At 34.7% G+C, this 21,846-nt stretch overlaps 1 protein-coding gene across 4 annotated transcripts; it reads left to right on the top strand.

Annotated features, from left to right (window-relative positions):
• Positions 1-3,083: 3,083 nt before the first annotated feature.
• Positions 3,084-5,744, top strand: LOC120194851 (NADH dehydrogenase [ubiquinone] 1 beta subcomplex subunit 3-B-like). Of its 4 annotated transcripts, none has more exons than XM_039197033.1 (2): positions 3,084-3,366; positions 5,593-5,744. In XM_039197033.1, the coding sequence occupies exon 1, from the start codon at positions 3,139-3,141 to the stop codon at positions 3,358-3,360; it is 222 nt and encodes a 73-aa protein (XP_039052964.1). In that variant the 5' UTR covers positions 3,084-3,138; the 3' UTR covers positions 3,361-3,366; positions 5,593-5,744. The 4 variants fall into 4 exon arrangements, with proteins under 4 accessions (XP_039052964.1, XP_039052965.1, XP_039052966.1 ...); XM_039197034.1 differs by having other exon boundaries at positions 5,589-5,744; XM_039197035.1 differs by having other exon boundaries at positions 3,084-3,368; positions 5,609-5,744.
• Positions 5,745-21,846: the final 16,102 nt, after the last annotated feature.

Raw genomic sequence — 21,846 nt, 5'->3', positions numbered from 1 at the left:
TTATTGGTTTTTCAGACTGAAAAACTACTCCGACCTCATTTTCCATAATCTGTCCATTATAATGGACAATCGTGAAAAAGTTGTTGCTCATTTTCTCTACAAATAAAAAAATTAATTAATTTAGATTAAAAAATTAGATAAGATAATTTCATAAATTATTAAATATAATATAATATATTATTATATTAATGATCAAATAAAATTTATTATTTAACTTGATTGATTGCTTACTAATAAACCTAATAATGATTTGATAATTACTATTAATCTAATGATTTGATATTTAATGATTTAATAATAATATGATTTAGTCATAATCACTAATAATTATTTATTCTAAATATTTAATGATATAGATTTGATACTAATCATTTAGTAATTATTACTAATAATAATGATTAGTTTGATAATATTTTTTATTTTTTAAAAATAACAAACAAATTTGTTAGGCAAAACTGTCGAGATAATGTTCTCGAAATAATTATTTCGCGAGATAATGCGTTGTCCGGATTATTTTATTCAATTAATTTTTACTCCTTACTAATATACACATACAATGTAAATTAAACAAAATATTTTTAAAACAACACTAAATATTTTTAAACACAATATTTTTTAAAACGGAAATTATCTCGCACAAATTAGTTTATATAATCTAATATAAACTTACTAACTAACTAATTTACACATACACAACAATAAAAAATGGACAACAAAAAATAATAAATTACTCACGTCTTTATGCCTTCTTCCTTTACTTTCTTTTCTTGCCTTGTTTCTTTCTTCGAATCAATCTGTATGTGGGCAAATATTGTGAAATAATGTCCTGTATGTGTAAACAAAATATTTATTTAAACAACAATAGCTCCCACAAATTAATTTTATATAATCTAATATATTATAATATACCTTAAACTAATAAACTATTTCTTTATTATAATATAACTTAGTTAAAATAACAAACTAATTAAGCACTAATTAATTTTTTTATAATATAACTTCAATTTCAACGAACAACCTAATATACGTTTAAAGACACTAACAAATTAATTAATATTTTTTTATATTTAATAACTTAAACTAAGAAACTAATTAACTAATTTTTTATATAATATAATATATAACTTAAACTAATAAACTAATATAATATAACTTAAACTAATAAACTAATATAATATAACTTAAACTAACAAACTAATAATTTATACTAACAAACTAATTAACTAGATTTTAGTTTTACCCTAAACCCGAAACTAACAAACTAATAATTTCATATAATAAACTAAATTAAACAATAAAAAAATTACCTCACGAACTATGTTTGAGCCTTTATCTTCTTTTCTTCTTCTTCTTTTTCTTTCTCTCGGCAAAGTTTATATGTGCTTATACTTCTGGTTTTGCTTGTGCTTCTACCCTAAACCTCATATCCTTTATATAAAGCAACTGAGCGTTGGACAGAGTCATTAAATTTGACTGTTGAAGCAAATAATATTAGCATTGCATCGTATAACTATTGAGCATTGAAAAGCTGCAATTGAACAATAATATTTACTGCATTTGGCAGCTAAATTAACGCTGCAATAACGCAACTATGGATGCAACACATGCAGCTACGGATGCAGGAATCTCCCAGCTATGATGCAACGCATGCAGGCGACCTACCTACCACGACGACCTACACCGTTCGACGTGCATGCCCCATGCACAGTTCCCACGTCCCATGCACAGCTCCCACAACTCCCCCATGCCCCATGCACAGTTCCCACGTCCCATGCACAGCTCCCACAACTCCCCCATGCATGCTCCAATACTATTTGATTGCATGGCGACCTACACCTGCAAAACACCACACAGGTCGCTTGGATGCCATGGCGACCTCCAAGGTCGCCCGGATGCCATGGCGACCTCCAAGGTCGCCCGGATGCCATGGCGACCTACGAGGTCGCCTGTAGAATTCATCCCATTTCAGCAATTAATCTGGGATGTGCATTATATCGTGAATAAAAAAGTTCGAGAACATTATCTCGTGAATTCACCCTCCATGTAAGCATGTTAACTGCTGTTAACAAGCCACGTGTGTTTTCCGTCACGCCTGTTAACGATGAGTGACCAATTTGTAACAAATGATAACTGTAATGACCGATTTATAACTTTTGAAACATCAGTGATGAAAACGAAAACTTACTCAAAAATTAGTGACCATTGGAGTAGTTTCCCCTTCTAATAATTCTGTTTTATTTTATATTTTTCTTCTCATTTTATAACACTTTTTTTCTATTTTTATGATATGTTTTTAGTCGTTTGACTGTTGTTTTCGTTTATCATTTTTTTAAGGTTAGATTTGACATCACAACGACTGATCAAGATGAAGTTTATTTGTTATCATGAACAATTGAACTGGATTTGGATATACGATTTACGTTCGTGGATAATACTTTCACGTAGCTCGATTTTGATTTGCGGTTTGTATGTGGTCTTTCAACAACTTTATCATCTTATGGTTCGTTTGTCAATGCAATCAAATATGTTTGTATCTACATTTTGTTCGAGTTTATTTAGTTAGGCGTTTTAATATTTTACTTATTTAATCACCCATTTATTATTTAATTTATGTTTTTGGTCACTCAATTATAATTTATTTTAAATCACACTTAATGTTATATTTTAGTTATGTTTTGATCTCTTGTCTCTTTGCGATAATATTGATGTATCATTATAAGATAATGCCATGTCATGATTATAAAATAATTAAAAAATGTAATGTGAACGTCATTATATAAATACAAAATCAATTAAGACAATAATCATCATAGATCAAATACAAAATCGCTTCATAGTATTTTATATAAATATTCTTGTTTGATTTTTTTTTCCGGGGTAAAAAATGATATATTTTGTAACAATTTTACGTAATTATAATATCAGGACTTGTATATCAATTTTACCCATATCCTGGGCTAACATTGAACCATAGGTGAATTAGTGAATCCGGCCCAATTTGTTGAGTAATAGGTGATAACAGAAAAGGCAAAAGTAGGAAAGTAACTCGATATATTAGAGGGACATAATCGAGGGTGAGGGTAGTGTGTAGCCCAAAAATCTGAAAACGCCAAACAGAGCAGGGAGAGACTTGAGAGAATGGGGAAGACGCTTGGACCGACAGGGGAATTCTTCAAGAGGAGGGACGAGTGGAGGAAGCATCCGATGCTCAGCAATCAGCTCCGCCACGCAACCCCTGGGCTTGGCATCGCCCTCGTCGCCTTTGGCATTTATCTGGTCGGGGAGCAGGTCTACAACAGGGTTTATGCTCCTTCCTCCTCTCACCATCAGCAGCACCAGTCTTCTTCTCACTCTCATTGAGATCAGGTTTTCCCCTTTTCTCTCTTTCATTATACTTCGAGATTCAGATCATTCCTGTTTTGCAATCAAAACTGATATCCACAATTTTGTTTTTATGCATTGATGAAAGGTATATAATTTTTCAATTTTCACACTCGGTTGTGAAAGAAAAATTAAATTTCTCTCAATTCTAGTTTGAAGCTAGTTATAATTGAGTTCCTTTCATTTTTAAAAATTTCGAATCATAAATTGATTTTGCTATTTATTTTGAAATTTTAGGGCATTAGGATATGTGAAATATGTGAAACTAGTTTTATGGTTTGGTAATGGGCTAATGGCTAATATCTTTCCATTCCTTTTGTTTTTTTTTTCTATCACCGTTAATTTAGAGAACGCCTTTGATGCTTACGTTTTTTGATCTAGAATGGTTTTGGAATCTGAATATAGGGGAATTCACAGATGTAATGTGTTGTTTCTTGCAAGTATTTCTACTACTATTGTTGTACCATTTGCATAAACTTTATTGCATCATTAATTCAGGGAACATTGTCTGATGTTGTTCGTCGTTGAAGGCATTGACACCAAGCTTGTTCTAAAAAGCCACTACTATTTCCCCCCGTGTTGTTTGAAATTGCTGTTTAATCCATATTCCATAGATGGCTGCTCTGAGATATACCTGTGAGTTTCCTGTAAAGTTGATTGCCAGCTAGTATAAGAGTGAGATTGTTATCATCCTTATTAAAGTGTTAATTTGACCAAAGCCTACCCAACACCAACTTACAACAAAAGCTCATTTTCTTCCCTGACCTTATAGTATTTTCAGATTTCATTAGTTTCAATTTCATCTTCACTTCAACATTAAGTAGATGAAACAATGTTATCTTGCCATAAAAAAACTTTTATGTGCCATGGGTGAAAATACATTGTCACCATGTAGCACAAACCCTTTTTGTGGGTTGAGTAAGTAAAGTGTAAATTATCATATCTGCTGTTGATTATGATTTCATATTTGGTCTTTAAATTGTTACATTTTCCTTCGCAGGATTCTATTAAGTTGTTACATGTTAAGAATCAAATTAGATGAGGAAGTAGGCAGAATAAAGGGAAAATTGAAACACACTGAAAAAAATTCCATAGTGAGCTAGAATTGAAGTTAAATGGAAATTGGAGCCAAAAGAAAACTGGGTTAGATTTTGTTGGACCTCTAACCATAGTGTCCAAGTATAATGTCTAAAAGACTATTTATAATAGGGTTATGGCAGCTGTTGATTGTAGTGATTCAGTACAAATACTCACTTTCTTGTCTAAGGCATTCAAAGTAGTTGGAAGATCACATGCCAGTCGCATGATCACTTAATTAAACATAAGTATAATTGCTAATCGTTGACAAAAAATATAACAAAGAACTTGGAGAAAGGTATATCAAGATGACCAATGAAGATGACTTTAGGAATGCTATGCCTACGCATCACCAAGACTATTTAGATTCAATTACTTAATATGTACCTGAAACAATTTACCATTTTAAGATACGGTAAGGATTTTAGTTTTTATATTCAAGGACTATGCTAGGTTCTCTAGGGTAAGGTGATGCCTATAAAAGGTTGTGTTCATTAGGTCTTGTGAGAAAATGGAAGGGGGGGGGGGAATGATCATGATAATACTATCGAAAGTTAGGTTTCTCTTATTTTGTTTTCCATTTTTTGTTATATTTCTAAGATGTGTGTTAGTTATCAATATTCAAGTAATATTTATGATATTCTTTCATGATTGCAGTATTAGCAAATTTTGTTTGATTTCTTGGAAATATTTGTTTTGTAAGTAATTAGGAGATGCTTGACATTAATTTCAAATCTACAAATATTTTTCCCAATCAGCACAAAGTTTTAATTATCATCCAAATATATAAAACATTAGCTTCCAGTAAAATACTCCCCACGAAACTTCTATTTCACGAAACCAATAGAGCCTAATAGCCAAGAAAATTTAACGTACGGAGGTTAGCATTACCTCTTGCTATGGTTTTTATTATCATACTCTGCCTAAAGCACATCAAGTAAGTCATTAGCTTTTATGAATGTTTTGTTTAGAGGCATCTAATTTTACATGTTTATCCCTGTTCTATATTTGTGCCAAGGCCTTGATTTTTAATTAAAAACAGTTGGCAGTTTGGTGATGCATGCGAAAGATAATATAAATGCTATCTTGAATTTTGCTGATACACTTGGTCTGCAACTGATTTTGAACAGATAGTCAATGTTGCAGGTGTGGATGCTCAATGGGAAGAACAAAGTTTGGACATTTTCATGTTTCAGTTTCCGTCTGTAGTTTGCTGTAATAAGCTTTGTACCGACATAAAACGGACTTGCTTCAAGATTGATTATTGAGCCGTGTACTGGAGGTATTCTGTACAATCCTTTTCATGTTGGTATGTTAAAACGTGGTGACAATTTTAAAAATTCTCATTAAATCCCTTGAGATTTTTGAAAATTTATTTGTCTTTGAATTGTTTAAAATTTTTGAATAAATCATTTTAAATAGTTTGTCCTCACTTTAGCGTATGCAGTTTTTTGCTTCGTTATCTTGTATTAAACTGGCATACCTAGGCCTAGGCCTTCAAACCATGAAGTTGTCCGAGAGCAATTTGATGCTTCATCCCTTCTTTGTAATCTTAGCCAGGTTTACGCAAGGCTAATGTTGCGCGTTACTGATTTTAACAGGTTGAGACTAATCTCCTCTTTTAGGTTTCAAGGTCGAAATCATACATACATATATATATTGTTCATTCTCCATATTAAAACCTAACGTTATTTTTTTTCTACTAAAACACACCACGGGATACGTTCAATAAAAATTAAAATAAGATTAGAGTGAGAAAATAAGCATAATTTATGAATTAAATCATACACCAAATCTGAAATACAGATAAAAATTCATATTATAAAAAATTTAAACATTAAAAAATATACTTTGATTTTTTACCGAACTTGTTCGAAAGTTGACCGTCATTAATTGAACATTGACAGATTGTTGCTACGGATATAAAAAGTTGACCCCACATGTAAAATTGACTGAAATTAATTCGAGTTAAAACTGTTTGTGACCTGAGCGGTAGTGATCCGAAACTGACTCGAGTATGAATTGGTGTTGACCTAAACCTGAGTTGGACCTGGAAATTGTGGATATGAACCCGACCTGCACTCGATATGACAATGACCTGAACCCGAATTGATCTAATAATATGATAACTGAAACCGACTTGTATCCGACTAATATGAACTCAAACCAAAGATTAACCTGATAAATAACTGGTATTACCCGACCTGTTATCAACCTGACCTGATATGAACCTGACATGTAATTGACTCAACCTGTAAATAATTCTACTTGTTATTGACATGATATGATATTTACCTAACTTGATATTTAACTGACTTATAAGTTATAATTGATGAAATTGTGAGATTTTGAATTTATAATAAACTATGATAATTAATATTATTACTTTTAAAAGTTAAAACTTTTTTTAGTTATGATAATTAAATTAATAATTTTTTTATATTAATTATAATCTTAATTATAATCATTAAATTAGTTTTATTAAATAATTTATTTATTGAACGTGATTTTATTAGATTATATAAAATTAATTTGAATATTTATAAGTTTAGTTTATTTTTCATGTAATAATTAATTAATTAATAATTTAAATATAATTTAACATAATAATTTATTTTGGGAAGTTGAGAAATTGATAATTTAGAGGAAAATTAGGGAATTTTGAGAATAAAAGGAAATTGAGAAATTTAGAGGGAATAGAGAAATTTTGGAAGTTGGGGCCGAGGATAGTGTCCAACAATATATATTGGGTTAATTAGGCCCATGCTCCTCTAATAATCATTGATTTTCCACTTTATAAATTAATTTTTGATTTCTTTCATTTTAGTTGTGGCTTAATTGTAAATCTCTTTTTGAATTTTCAATTCAATGCAATTTAATCATGTATAGATTCTAATTACTTTTAATTTTTCTTTATTTATTTAATGTGCATAATTATTAAATGTAAATGTTAATTTTAGAATCTTTTATTTTAATCACTCATGTTTAATTATATACTTATATATATATATATATACTTGTGTACATACATCACATATATATACTTACATATACTTATATATATATATATACTTATGTATATATTTTATACTTATATATATACTTATATATTCTATACTTTATACTTATATATTTATACTTATGTACATAAATCATACATATATACTTATGTATATACTTATATATATATGCTTTTATATATATAACTATACATATGCATAAGTATATATATAATATTAATATATATACGTATATTATTTTTTCTTTTATTTTTATAATAAATTATGACATGTATAAATATATATATATATACACATGGATCATGCATACATGCACACACACACATACGTGTATATACACACACACATAAGTATATACATGCATCATACATACGTACATATATGAATATATATTCTTATTTATATGCCTATACTATATAGTTTATATACATATATATTATATACTTATATTATATAGTTTTATATTATTATATACTTTATTATATAATTTATATTTATATATTATATACTCATATGTATAATTGTATATATATATATATACTTATATAGTATATTTATTCTTATATAATAAACATATATTATAAGTATAATGTATACTTATAAGTATATACTTATTGTATGCATAAGTATAATGTACATGATAATAATATATATATATATATATATATATATATATATATATATATTGCTTCATTTTTTCCTCAACTTTTGAAATGAATGCAATTCAATATATTTTACAAATTTTCTTCACATTTTATAATTATTTTGATTTGATCTCTTTGTATTGTTTAATTATTTAATTTTAATTTATAATTTCATATTTGTTTAATTCAGTCATTAAAATTATATTTGTATATGAAATTGGCCCATACTTTTTTATATTTTTTAATTTACTTCATACCCTATAAATTACATAATAAACTTCATTTCAAATTTTATAAATTATATTATAATCTCCACCCTATAAAATTTAGTTCACCAACTTTTTAAATGGATACAATTTAGTCCAATTTTATATTAATTTCAACTTCACATTTTAAAATTATTTCGATTTGATCTCTCATCAATGCATATTGTTTAATTTATTTAAATTTATGTTTGTTCAATTTAGTTCTTCAAATTATATTTTTATCAAAATTGATCTTTAATTATTTATATTTTTTGTAATTTACTCTAAATCATATAGAATTACAAATTGCAATTCAACGTTCATGAAAGACGAAAAATAGTTAATCCAAAAATAAAAAATGATCTGACCTAAAGTCAATTTGTATCCGATAAGATCCGACCTGAATTTTGCCTATTAATGATGTAACCTAATCTGAACGAGATTGACTGAAGTCAATCCAAACCTGAATTAACATGGTATTTTATTGCTTCGAACTTGTACCGTTTTTACCTGAACTGAAATCGATCCGAACTGAAATTAACTCGACCTGAACCCGAACTAAACCTGATGTCAAATCAACTTGAAAATAACCCGAACTAATTTGACCTGAATCCGACTTAATCCGAGTCGAACCATCAAATTGACCTGATACTATTTGCATCCGATTTTACCTGACCTGACAAGATATGACTAAAACCTGAACGATTACATGATTTTACATCCCTAATTGTTGCCTTACTATTGACTGAAAAAATTAATTTGAACTTCTTAATATTTTAGAAACTTAGCGTATTTAAAAAAAAAAAAAAAAAGTTGCCTTCCGATTTGCTTAATTCTATGAATTTTTAAATTTATGAGAAATTTAAGAAACAATTTAAAAATTACCTATTCCTGAGTTCCCTTATGTTCTGTTGGTATTAAATCTGCCGGACCAATTTATAAACCAAAATTTCAATTAATCGTCATCAATACTACAAACATTGTAGAACCAGAAATGGTTTTAAGTTTATTTCTCATACCCAAGGGAAAAACTTGGCAAAACTGTTTTGAAACTCAACTACCCAACGAATCAGGCGTTTTTCAGGTAGTTTTCCCACCGAACAAATACAAGACGAAACAACGCGTCATTGACCATTGTACATAGCTGCCCCAATCGTCACGAAACCAAGCCATGTGAGAAATTATTGTGCTAAGTATTTTATTCTCCACTAGCAAAAAAATTAGCTCATCCACCAACTTTAAGCTGCTTTTCTTTCTTGCAGTAATTTTCTAGCCAATCCATTGTAACACTTTTGGCCTTTCGAGGGGCAATCCTAGTGCTCGGTCCCATATAAGCTGAACCAGAAGAAAACAGCATAACTAAACTCGACACATCACCTGGTGATTCACATAAATGCAGATGAAAATATTGCAGGAGAAACAAACCTGTGAACAAATTCCAATACTCCTTGATACACCAAAAAGAACGGTATAGTATCTGCGCATAAAGTTAAAAAAAAATTAACTAATACCAAATCACGACGACTACTCATGCTTCCCCCCAAAAAAGGAACAGTCATAAATGTTCATACGATATGAAACAACAGCTTCAAATGGTACCTTGCTTCAGTCAAACCGAAATAGTTCAGCAGCACTCCACTGTGCATCAACATTTGGCCAGGGGTTTTTAACCTACAAGCATCCCAAGATTACAAATGCAGGCACTGAATTTCAATTTAACATGATAGAAACCATGTATCACTTTGCTAACTTATTCACATTGAAGTGTCAGTTTAGTTGCCAAACGATATCCTAATATTCAATGAAACAATATAAAATTTGTAATAAATTGGTAATTTTAATGTAGGAAAAAAGGAAGAGAGAAAGATGAGTTATACAACTGAAAAGCACAAACTTAAAAACCATACAAATTAAATAGGTCCAAGTTATTTCAAGAACCCAGTCCAACAACGGATAAGGGTATGGAGGTATGACCCTTCAACTATAGATGACTTTATAAAAAATCTGAACATGTTCATGATAAACACATACCCATGCCTGAAACGCAGGTGAGTTCAAGTAAAACATAGGCTTTAATGACTATACATCCATGAGACCATGAAGATTGTGCAATGTGTTAAAACATGCAGCATATGCAAATTCTCTGAAAGATTTCGGCTCAAAGAAAGTAAATCAGGAATTACCAATGTAAATCAGAGTTACCTTGCCCAACTCAGTAAGAATAGGAGGCACCACCTCATAAAGTTGTGAAACCTGCAATGACAAAAATTATGTCTATTTAGCGATAAACTACAATTGTGGACAGTAGCAGACAAATGACAATCATTAACATCTAGGCACAAGTAAGAACCAGATTGAATAGGGGATCATCAGGCAAGTGCTTTAATGCAAACTCCCTCTGACACATGTATCTTGGATCAGTTTTACGCAACACTCCATGACCAAATCCTGGGACAACCTGCAGACCAAAACTACTTTGAATTAAGAAACATTAAGATAATTTAATTTAGCTTCTAATAAGAAATTAAGAACTGAAAATAAAAAGTACAACTTCAAGGAAAGCAGCAAAAGAGCTCAAAACACAGAGAAATTTCAAAAGCAACCACAAGATGCTTAAGAGCTCTGAATCACTTTCCTTCTGAGGTAAGTAAGAGTACTGAGATCAGACGCAGCAATCAACATGTTAGCAAGCCACATCAAGCATACAAGTGCTACACTCATGGACCAAAGAGCAGGCTGGAAAATAATTTAGTTAAATGACCTTAATAAGTCTTTTAATTTAGTTATTTTCTATGAAGTTGTTTCCTGTTTTCTAGGAGGGAGTTCCTCCACTTTACTTCTTGTTAGTGGTGCTTTCTACTTCTTAGGAGGGTGTTCCTCCATCCTTAGTATCAGTTTATTATCTATATATAGGACATCAGAAATTAATTAAAAAAATATGCTGGAGAATTCATTAAAAACTTTGAGAACTTAGTCTCAAGATGTCATCAGGTTTAACGGATCTTAACACAGCAAGAAAAAATGATGACAGAGCAGGAATGAAATTTACACATCTACCAAGAGTTACAGATTTACAATATCACCAGATGGACAGATTCTGTAGCAAATGTCTGATGCAGACGAGTTTTCATAAATCATCTTTAAACTAAATCTTATATTCACATAAACTTCAGACAATACCTTGCCACTATTCAGTGTTTTCCAGACATAGTCGTTAAGCTGGTCTTTGGATATGTTTTCTCCACACTCATCTACCACAGATTTGATCCAAAGTAACACTTCCTGAAATGAAACATATAGCAACAAGTCACCAGGATGCAGACTGCTCATAATTTCAGATTCAAGCTCGGAATATAACTGACGACACACATTAACCAATTAAATGGGTAAAGACCATTATGATGGCAATAAGCAGGATGTGTCTATGGTAGTAGTTCATCGTTTTCGTCAAGGAAATTAGATGATTCCAAGCTTCATAGTGGTTTTACAAAGAAAAATTTATAAAGTTCTGATTGCATTGGGAGTAGACAATGAACATTTGAAGCAAGACTATCTGCTTCTATGAGTAATGTAAGGACAGTAGTTGCATGGAAAGCACCTAGGAACAACCAGACTCCAAAGAGATAAATGAAGCCCATTATAGGTCTTGGGGGCATATTGCCTAGTTATGTACTTTTTTTTTAGTGTACATAAAATGATGGAAGGGGTTTGAGACATGATGAATCCATCTACAAGAATTCAGTATAATCATATCATAGGAAGTTCATGGATAACAATATAACTATTATCTTCCCCTCAATAACTTTTGCCTGAATTTTCAACGACTGCCTAAAAGACTTCGCGAAGTCTGACTCACTTGAAACTTGTAACCATTACAATTAGGTAAACCCCAATAAAAACTTAATATATGGACAAACTTCAAGTTTTAAAAACAAAAAGCATATTGCTGTATGTAAGACGTAATATTTGCTAAAACCTAGTTATAGAAAAATTAAATCACAATAATGACAAGCAACTCAAAGTCAGAAAGATCTAATACCTGATTAGCCAGACCATGGAGTGGCCCAGCTAACCCATTCAGTGCAGCTGCAAAGGAAAGATAAGGATCTGAAAGGGCACTACCCACCTGAATTCACATCATCAATTAAACAAATTAAAGAAAACAGAGCATTGGTCAGAACAGCATAAGCTTGAAAAATTATCAACGTGTTTGAGAACTTAAAAAAGACCTCGGTATGAGATAGTAATAATCAGAGATCAAAGACACTGAAAAAGGTTATAACCATTTGTAACTTACCAAGTGGCCAGTATGGGCACTAACATTTCCACCTTCATGATCACTGGTGCACAAGATTGAAAACCATATCATTTAAGTGGCACGTATTATTTGACCAAAAATGATGACAAAAATTATAATTTAGAAGATATCATATTGGTAAAAAATTAAAAGTAAATACACAACTTAAATTGTGAATGACTATCCCATAACTCATATGATATATAGGAGATTAACAAAAACAAACCTGTGGATGGTGACATAAAGCCTCATAAGCTCGTGCATTTGGGGACTACTAAATCCCAGCATGTGCGAAAAATTTCCTCCATAATCCAGCGAGTCCTCCATGGGAATAAAATTTCCATCTTTATAAATCCTTCAAAATCAAGGGAACATAATTTAAGAGATGGCACTTTATTGGGGAAAAGTTTCAGAGTTTGGCTGTCTGGTGAATAACAAATGGGTCTGGAATATTCCAACGAGAAGGTACTTTGTGATTGGGAACTGGATTATGGATTCAACTTATGTCTCTGCTGGAGAATGTTGTTCTGTCTGATACGGTGGATGATTTTCTGTCTTGGTCGGGGAAGGGAGATGGTTTATTCTCGGTTAAAGCATGTAGGTTGACTCTTTCATCCTACTCAGGGGGTCAGTTTAATTGGAAAAGGTTCGTTTGGTCAGGAATGGCTCCTCCAAGAGTTGAAACATTTCTGTGGTAGGTTTCACATCAAAGACTAGCGGTTAGAACGGAGTTGATTAAAAGAGGAGTTACTTTGGAGGAGGTTTTATGCCCGCTGTGTTCAAGCAAGATGAAACAGTTCAGCATCTTTTCATTTCCTGCTCGGTTGCAGGAACTTATGGAGCAGTTTTTAAGGTTATGGGATATCGCGTCTGTCCTGCCTAAAGATCCTCTTTCCTTGCTGTGTTCCTGGTCTGACCTGAGGCCAAATTCTCGAATATGGAGTTTTATACCGGGAGTTGTTCTATAGTCAGTTTGGAAGGCCAGAAACTTGGTGGTTTTTGAGAATTGGAAGTTGGATGTTTCTACTCTATCTTTCATTTGCAGATTTAGATTGGCTAAATGGTTTCTGGCTAAGCATCCGAATGTCTTTATTCAGGTTGACTCCCTTGTGGGGGACCCTACTATTGCAGACAAGTTTCAGAATAAGGCACCCATTAAATTGAAGTTTCAGGGTTGGAGTCCTCCACCAGTTCATTTTTTCAAGGTTAACGTTGATGGGGCAGTCAGTGGGGATGGGTTGTTGGGGGGAATTGGGGGAATTTTAAGAGATTCGAACAGCAAAGTCCTAGGGTCTTTTTCGAGTGCTGTTGGTCCAGGTCCCCCACCATTGGTTGAGTTGAAAGCCATGGAAAAAGGCATTGATTTCTTTCTCTCGTCGGAGTGGGCGATGAAGGGAAGGTTAATAGTAGAGAGTGATTGCAAAGCAGTAGTGGATTGGATTAAGCAGCCAACTTCATCCCCTCCTTTTTTTAATTTGATGGTGGGAAAAATTGTCTCTCTTGTTTTGGACAGGCAGATCATTGTAAGACACATCTTGAGGAGGTGCAATTGTGAGGCGGATTCTCTGGCCAAACAGGGGATTGGATGAATTGTTTTGTTTGTGTTAGAGGTTTCTTTGTAGGTTATTGGTGGTGTTTCGATGTTTAGGGGTTGTGTTAGTTTTGATGTTTAAGGGAAGTCTGGTTATTTTTGTGTTTACGATCTTATGTGGTTATGTTTTAAGTGTGTTTTCTGGTTGTATCATGTGTACTCTATTTATGATTAATATACCTCTAAGGCACTCTTTTCCTCCTTCCGCTGATTAAGGAGCTTTCTTAAAAAGATCCATTAATCAAGAAGGGTTTTTAATGAGGCCTAAATTCTTATCAAAAAAAAAAAAGAGATGGCACTTTATCAAACAGGGATTACAAGGAAATGCCGCATTGTCATATAGATCATCCACACATCTATTAACATTGAAATAACATGCTTATTGAGGGGCCAGGCCAAAACCGAATTAAACAGAACGTCAGGTCAACACATTGATGAACGACCACTTTAGACTAGCATCTAATTTGAGCTAGGTAGAATTGCAAATTTACATCCAAGTGTTACAACCTTTGTCTATAAATTTGTTGGGTGCGTTTTTAACTAAGATTTGGAATTTTGAAATTTCTAGTATTCAGATTTCCTTTGTTCTCTCAGGTTCAACTTGTTTCTCACTTCTTTCCTCTATTTTCTGTTATCTCCCTAAAATTCCTAGATTCAACATTTCCTGCCTCTTTCACTCTTCTAGGTATACATCACTCAAAAGTACACATACAACTTATCTGCTAGATTCTGAAACTCTAGAAGAAAAATTCACAAACTAAAGTCATCCAACAACTAATATGTGCACCATAGACAAGGTATTCACTAACCTTCTATAAACATAAGAAGCTACCAATGGCACACGAGCAATCAAACTAAGAGCATCTTCATATGTAGGCTCCCAATATCTTTTTTTTGATAAGAATGACAGGCCTCCTTAAAAACCTCCTTCTTGATCAAAGAAGGAGGAAAAGAGTGCCTTAGAAACTTTATTACTCCTCCGAAATTACATAAGATTTAACGTAGACACCATACTGAAAAAACACAACAGACTAAGCTACTCAACATAACCGAAAACCTAAACTCAAACGATAAAACGCACTGGAAACGACTAAACATCAACCAATTCCCATCTTTGCTAAACTATCAGCCTCCCCATTACACACCCTTGGAATCAGTCTAATAGAGTGCACCCTGTCCGTGATAAAAGATGAAATCTCTTTAACTAATGGGAGGATAAAAACTGGGGCCATAGCTGGTGTATGGACCCATTCCACAGCCGACTTACAGTCACTTTCCACAATCAACCTTCCAACCTTAACCCAACAAGAAGACATATAGATTTCAATGCCTCTCTTAATAGCCTTTAACTCAGCAACCGGCGGGGGACCCTGACCTACATTTTCTGAAAAAGTCAGAAGGGAGTTGCTATTCCAATCTCTCAAAATACCTCCTATACCTCCATTTGAGCCATCAAGTCTAACAGCTCCATCGACATTCATCTTCAAAAAATCCATAGGGGTGGAATCCAGCGAGAAACCTGAAAATTGTAAATGTTGAGAGCTTTAATACCATCTGCAAGAGATGGATCACCAATCAGCACATCCTCCTGAATAGGACACTTAGGATACTTGGCTAGAAACCATTTAGATAACCTGAATCTAGCAATAAAAAACAGACATCCTATCCAAGGGGGAACCATCGAACACCATTGCATTCCTAGCTTTCCATATCGACCAAATACTACTCCCGGGATAAATTTCCAAATCAACGATTTCCCCCTCAGCTCACCCCAAGAACATAGCAAAGAAGGTGGATCCTTTGGAAGGACTAAGGCTATTTCCCAATAGCTTGCTATCTTGTTCCAAAGTTCCCAAACAATCACATGAAATAAATAAATGCTGAACTGATTCCACCTGTTTTTTACAAAACGGACATAAAATTTCATCCCCTAGCTGCAAACCTCTTTTCACCAACTCCTCTCTCACTGCCACTTTCTGATGAGCTAGCTGCCACAGAAGACTTCAACACGAGGAGGAGATAACCCTGCCACACCCCTTTTACCCATAAATCGGACTCCCCAGACACCTTGCCGAGTTCCTTTCTACAAGATTTCACTGAAAACAGTCCATCCCCACTTGCAGACCAAGAAAGAAAGTCTTCAACTGAATCAGTCAGTTTAAAGTCCTTCAGTTTTGTCATTAAATCCAGCCACTGATCCAACTCCAGTCACACAAATTCCTTCTGGTATCGATGTTCCACACCCAACCGTTCGAATCTGAACTTCCAAACTCAGCGACCATACCCCATTTATTTGTTGACAACGCATACATTCTAGGGAAAAGATATTTAAAGGAGACTCATCAGCCCATGAATCCGTCCAAAATGCAATAGACTTTCCATTTCCCAGTTTCAACTTGGAGTTAGATCTGATACGTTCACCCTCCGAGTCGTTCTTCAAGAAATTGTTGGCAATCCCTCTCCAAATCCAAGAAGATTTGGCGAAAAAACCTTACAATAGACATGGAATTACTACTTACCTTGTGCCTGCAACATAACACACTTTTCCACAAAGTATTTTTTTCATTGGCGAACTTCCACACCCATTTTCCCAAAAGAGCCCGATTAGATATGTTCACATCAAGAACACCAAGGCCACCACAATTTAGAGGCGTGCAGACTGATTTCCAATTAACCCAGTGTATCTTCCTTTTGTCCTCATTATCCCCCCATAGGAAACTGGCCATTAAAGAATTAAGCTTCTTACCAATTTTACAAGGCATTCTAAAAAGAGATAAGAAGAATATTGGTAGGGATGTTAACACCGACTTTAATAAAACTGTCCTGCCCGCCAATGAGAGACAATTAGCTTTCCAGCCGGCTAGTTTGGAACTAAAATTCTTGAAAACTGGATCCCATAAGGCTTCTGAGTTTTTCTTAGCACCTAGAGGAAGTCCCAAGTAATCTGTTGGAAGAGAATCAATAGAGCAGCCCACCGAAGATGCCCATTCTGATAAAACTTCCTCTTCCACATTAATACCAAATAGCTTACTCTTAGCTAGATTAAGATGCAACCCTGTCATAACACTAAAAATCCTCATACTCTCTTGACATTTTTAATCTGGAGAGAGATGCTTGACAGAAGATGATCAAGTCATCTGCAAATTGTAGATGTGTCAATCGAACAGAATTTTCAGATTCCCCCAATAACAAAGCCTTGAAACAGACCCCTGTCCACTGCTTTAGATATCATCAAATTAAGCAGCTCACCTACAATGTTAAACAGTAGCGGAGATAAAATGCACCCTTGCCTAAGTCCTTTGGCCATGTGGAACTCTTCCGATGGAGACCCGTTTACGAGAACTGAGATTGAAGCTGTTGAAATACACTGAGATATCCACGACAACCATCTCTTACCAAAACCCATCTCTGACATTATTCTAATTAAAATTGGCCATTCCACGGAATCATAAGCCCTACGAAAATCTACTTTGAAGGCAACCCCTTTTAACCCTTTTTTCCTCCAGTAATCAATCCCTTCGTTTGCTATAAAAGCACAATCCAGCAACTGTCTCCCTGGTATAAACGCAAACTGAGAGTGACTAATAATATCACCAACACAACAACTCAGTCTCTTCGAAAGAACTTTAGAAAGTATCTTGTATAAGCTGCCTACAAGGCTGATTGGTCTAAATTCCTCTACACTGTCCGGATTAAGCTTCTTCGGAATAAGTGTGATAAAGCATGGTTTATACCGTGCTCCCATTTCCTTCCAAAATAGAAATCTTCAAAAAATTTCAACACGTGCTCCTTTAAAATCGGCCAGCAGTTTTTAAAGAAACCCCTGGTGAAACCATCTGGTCCTGGAGCTTTAGAGCTGTCTGATGAGACTATAGCTTGCCAAATTTCCTGTTCTAAGAAGTGCTCTTCAAGCTTCTTAGACTGATCCCCTGATAGCTTAGCAAAATCCAGTAGTAAATCCTCCGTTTCCAATGTTGAATTGGAATTATAGGCTGCCTTGAAAATTTGAAATATGTACCTTTAATTGTTGAGGATCTGAAACCACACTCCCATTTATCTTCAAGCTTAAGATTTCATTTCTTTTGCTTCTGTTCAGAGCAGACAGATGAAAAAACCTTGTGTTCCTATCCCCCTCCTTGATCCATCTTGCCCTTGACTTCTGAAACCAGATGCTTTCTTCTGTCCTATACAACCTCCATAGATTTGTCCTACACGCCTCAACTGATCCCACTCCTGCTTCGAAAGAATTCCACCTTGAGCTTTAAGATCCATTCATTAATTTTCCTCTCTAAATCAGAAATCGACTCAGGGATCCCAGTAAATTTACTGCTGGACCAATTTCTGATTGAATTTTTAGTACCTTTTAAGATACTGAAAATACCCCTTTTATTATTTCTCCCCCTCATAGCAAGCATTGAAGATTTAACCAATTCCTCAAATCCTTCCTCCTCTAGTAATAATTAAAAAACCTGAATGGTTTCGGTCCCCAATTACAGCTTTGTCCTAATGAGACAGGATTATGATCAGATAGGGATTTAGGCAAGAGACTTTGCACTACATTGGAAAACATGACAGAAACGTCCCAGAGATTAAGAACCGTCTAGTCTTTCCCAAGTCGAGTCTTCTCTATTATTGCACCAAGTATACCTTCCTCCCACCACGGTAGATCAATTAAATGTGATTGCTGTAAGAAGTTTCTAAATAAATCAATAGAATGCCAGTTTTGTAATTTTCCCATCTTCTCGTCCGGATCAAGATACACATTAAAATCTCCCCCAATACACACTAACATATTTGAGCCGAAACAAACTCCAACAATTCCCTGAAAAAATCTTCCTTTTCTGCTTCAATTGATGGACCGTATACATTGATAATCAGACACTCTTCACTTGAATTTCTGAACTTCCCAAAGACTGCTATGAATCTGCATTAAGATGGTGTTCGAAACTTCAAAATCATTTTCATTCCACATAATCATCAATCCACCAGCAGATCCCACTGCTGGCGCAACAATCCCTCCTCTAAGGAATCCCCCCTATCCTTCTTCTAAGAGCCAAAGAAACAGATTCTAGTTTTGTTTCTTGAATTAGAATCAAGTTCGGCTTATTCTTCTTCACCAAATTAGCTACCACTCTTGACTTTTCCTTTTTTCCAAGACCCCTTACATTCCAAGAAATAATGTTGACATTATCATATCAAGAAGATCTACACCAAATCCTTATAGCTAGTCTCCAGAAAATAGAGACTAAACCCCTGACTTCCCCTGTTCCCTACTCTCAGCCGAACCCTCTTCAAGGTTGATAATTTTGTCCAAAAAAGCCTTCTTCCCATCTTTGAAAGAAATTCCTAGAACTTTACTACTTCCCATGTAACCATCGCTTCCTCAACCGCCTTCGAGAACTGAGGAGTAAAACTAAAGGAGAATTAACCATATCACTGCTTCCCTTGTTAAAACTCTTCTCTCCCTTCTTTTAGACCTTTCTGACCCTACAGAGAAAGGAACTACTGCCAAGACCTCCGAAGAACTATTACAATTTGGTGCCACATAAGGGTTCTGATCATCAGCTGCACCATTTAAAATCACTTCCCTTCCACCTTCCATTTATTGAAGGAGGCTGCAAATCCTTTCTCACCGGAATACCTTTGTGTTATTCTCAAACCAGTTAATTCTCACCCTCGACCTGGTATAATGTCTTTTATAGCTGGCCATTTCCTCCTCTCTATGGGCAAACTTTTGGGCCAAAATGTTCTTCTATGCTGGAACAACGATCTGTCTCTATCCCTAATCAGTTCAGTTCCAACCCCCCTACAATCGTCCTTTTCCAAGACTACTACTTCCTCTAACAGATCCTTATTTGGCTTATTTGAGATCCCTTCAGATTGATACTCTATCCGTGAACCCACCCTCAATCGAAAATGTTTGTAACCTGACAAATCAGTATTCGAATTCTGCATTTTTGAGTCTACCAAAACAGAATGCTGAAACTCTCCTTGAACCTCCATCCTACTTAATTTAACATCATGCCCCCCTGGAATTAGATTATTAGCGGTGAATCAACTCCCTGTTAGATTGTGAAGACCCAGCAGGCAACAAATTTGGATTTAAGTCTGCCGGACATTAGCCCAATTCTGCACCTTTATTTTATCTGAATCAGATTGCTGCTGAGAACCTGCAAATTCCACCCGAGACTCCAAACGGTTACCATATCCCAGTTTTAATAAATTAACAGCTGGCCCAGAAGGTACTATTCTGTAGATATTTGTATTGGACTCACTTGAGCCCTCTAAATGGGCTTCTTCAAATTCATTAATAGAGACATTCCTTAGACCAAGGCCCCATATCCTCTTTAAAATTCAATCTTCTGCAGAAAAACCTGACACCTTAGCACCACTAGGTTGACTTTCTCCTTCCTGCAGTATTAATGTTTACTTCCACTGCCTCCTGCCACTGTTGTGCAGACATCACCTACCAACCATCTGTCTACTGTCCCTAGAATTCTCAGCTGGCAATTGTGGGCTACCTACTCCACCTGAAACTCCGGACTTCTTTCTCTTCCGATGAAGAATCAACTCTAGACACACCATCTCCGGCCACCTGAAGAATTTCTGCAAAAAAACTCTCCTGTTTATAACTGACCGATCCCACAAATCTTAACCTTATACGATCTCCCATATGCACCCAAGGTAACAGAATCCTGTATCATAAGGATCGCCACCCTCAACAAAGCTCTTGCCACCGCCAAATCCTCTCTTCTGATCGTGGACTCATGAAACACACCAATTTCCCCCACCTTGAGACCAGCTTTTCCAAAAAAGATCCATTACAACATAGTAAAGGGATTCCATGCACTCCACTGAACAGAAAGCCATCGGACTCCATCTACACTCATAAGTGGATCAAGCCAGTCGAACCAAAGTGACACTTCATCCCTTCTGTTTTTCCACGCCTCCTCGAACTCTTCCTTCGACCCAAAGGTTATAATGCAAGAGTTCCAGGTATAACCCCATTTAGTTCCCTTGACCTTGATCCCTTTTAGCCAACCCCTTCACTACTGTCCCCAGATCAAAATGGGATTTAATGATCCCAGTTATTGATCTTTTCACCCAATCATATTCGTCTGGGGATATGCATTTCCCACAAATTCCTCACCCCTACTTCCTTGTCTTTATGGCCTTCCCAAATCACTTTAGACGCCGGACCTTCTCTCCTTCCATCCAAAGACGCTAACGCCTCCTTGTAAGATCTCTCATCTCTCCGTCGGCTATAAGATTCTGGTCCAGCTCTTCTACTCCGTGCGTATCCTTTTCCCACTTATCAACTTCCTTACTGTCGTTACTTCTAACAGCCTGCTTTAGTCTCTTCTTCTGGTTACTTAGCAACTCCTACTGATATTTTCTTACCATCAATCCAGATACCATTAATTTTTGCTATCGCCCTCACAACCCATCCTCATTAGCAAACTGGACGAAAGCAAACGTAATTTCTATAATTCGGCTTGTTGGAATTATTCGGAATGTAGACACGAACAACACTCCCCTGTTGATGAAAATTTCCTTAAGATTTTTCCTAGTTACCCTTTTACTCAGATTG

The sequence above is a fragment of the Hibiscus syriacus genome, unplaced genomic scaffold (genome assembly GCF_006381635.1).
Source record: "Hibiscus syriacus cultivar Baekdansim isolate YM2019G1 unplaced genomic scaffold, ASM638163v2 tig00117002_pilon, whole genome shotgun sequence".
NCBI lineage: Eukaryota > Viridiplantae > Streptophyta > Magnoliopsida > Malvales > Malvaceae > Hibiscus > Hibiscus syriacus.
Note: the sequence above shows the minus strand (reverse complement) of the source record. Positions and strands in the feature narration are given on the sequence as shown.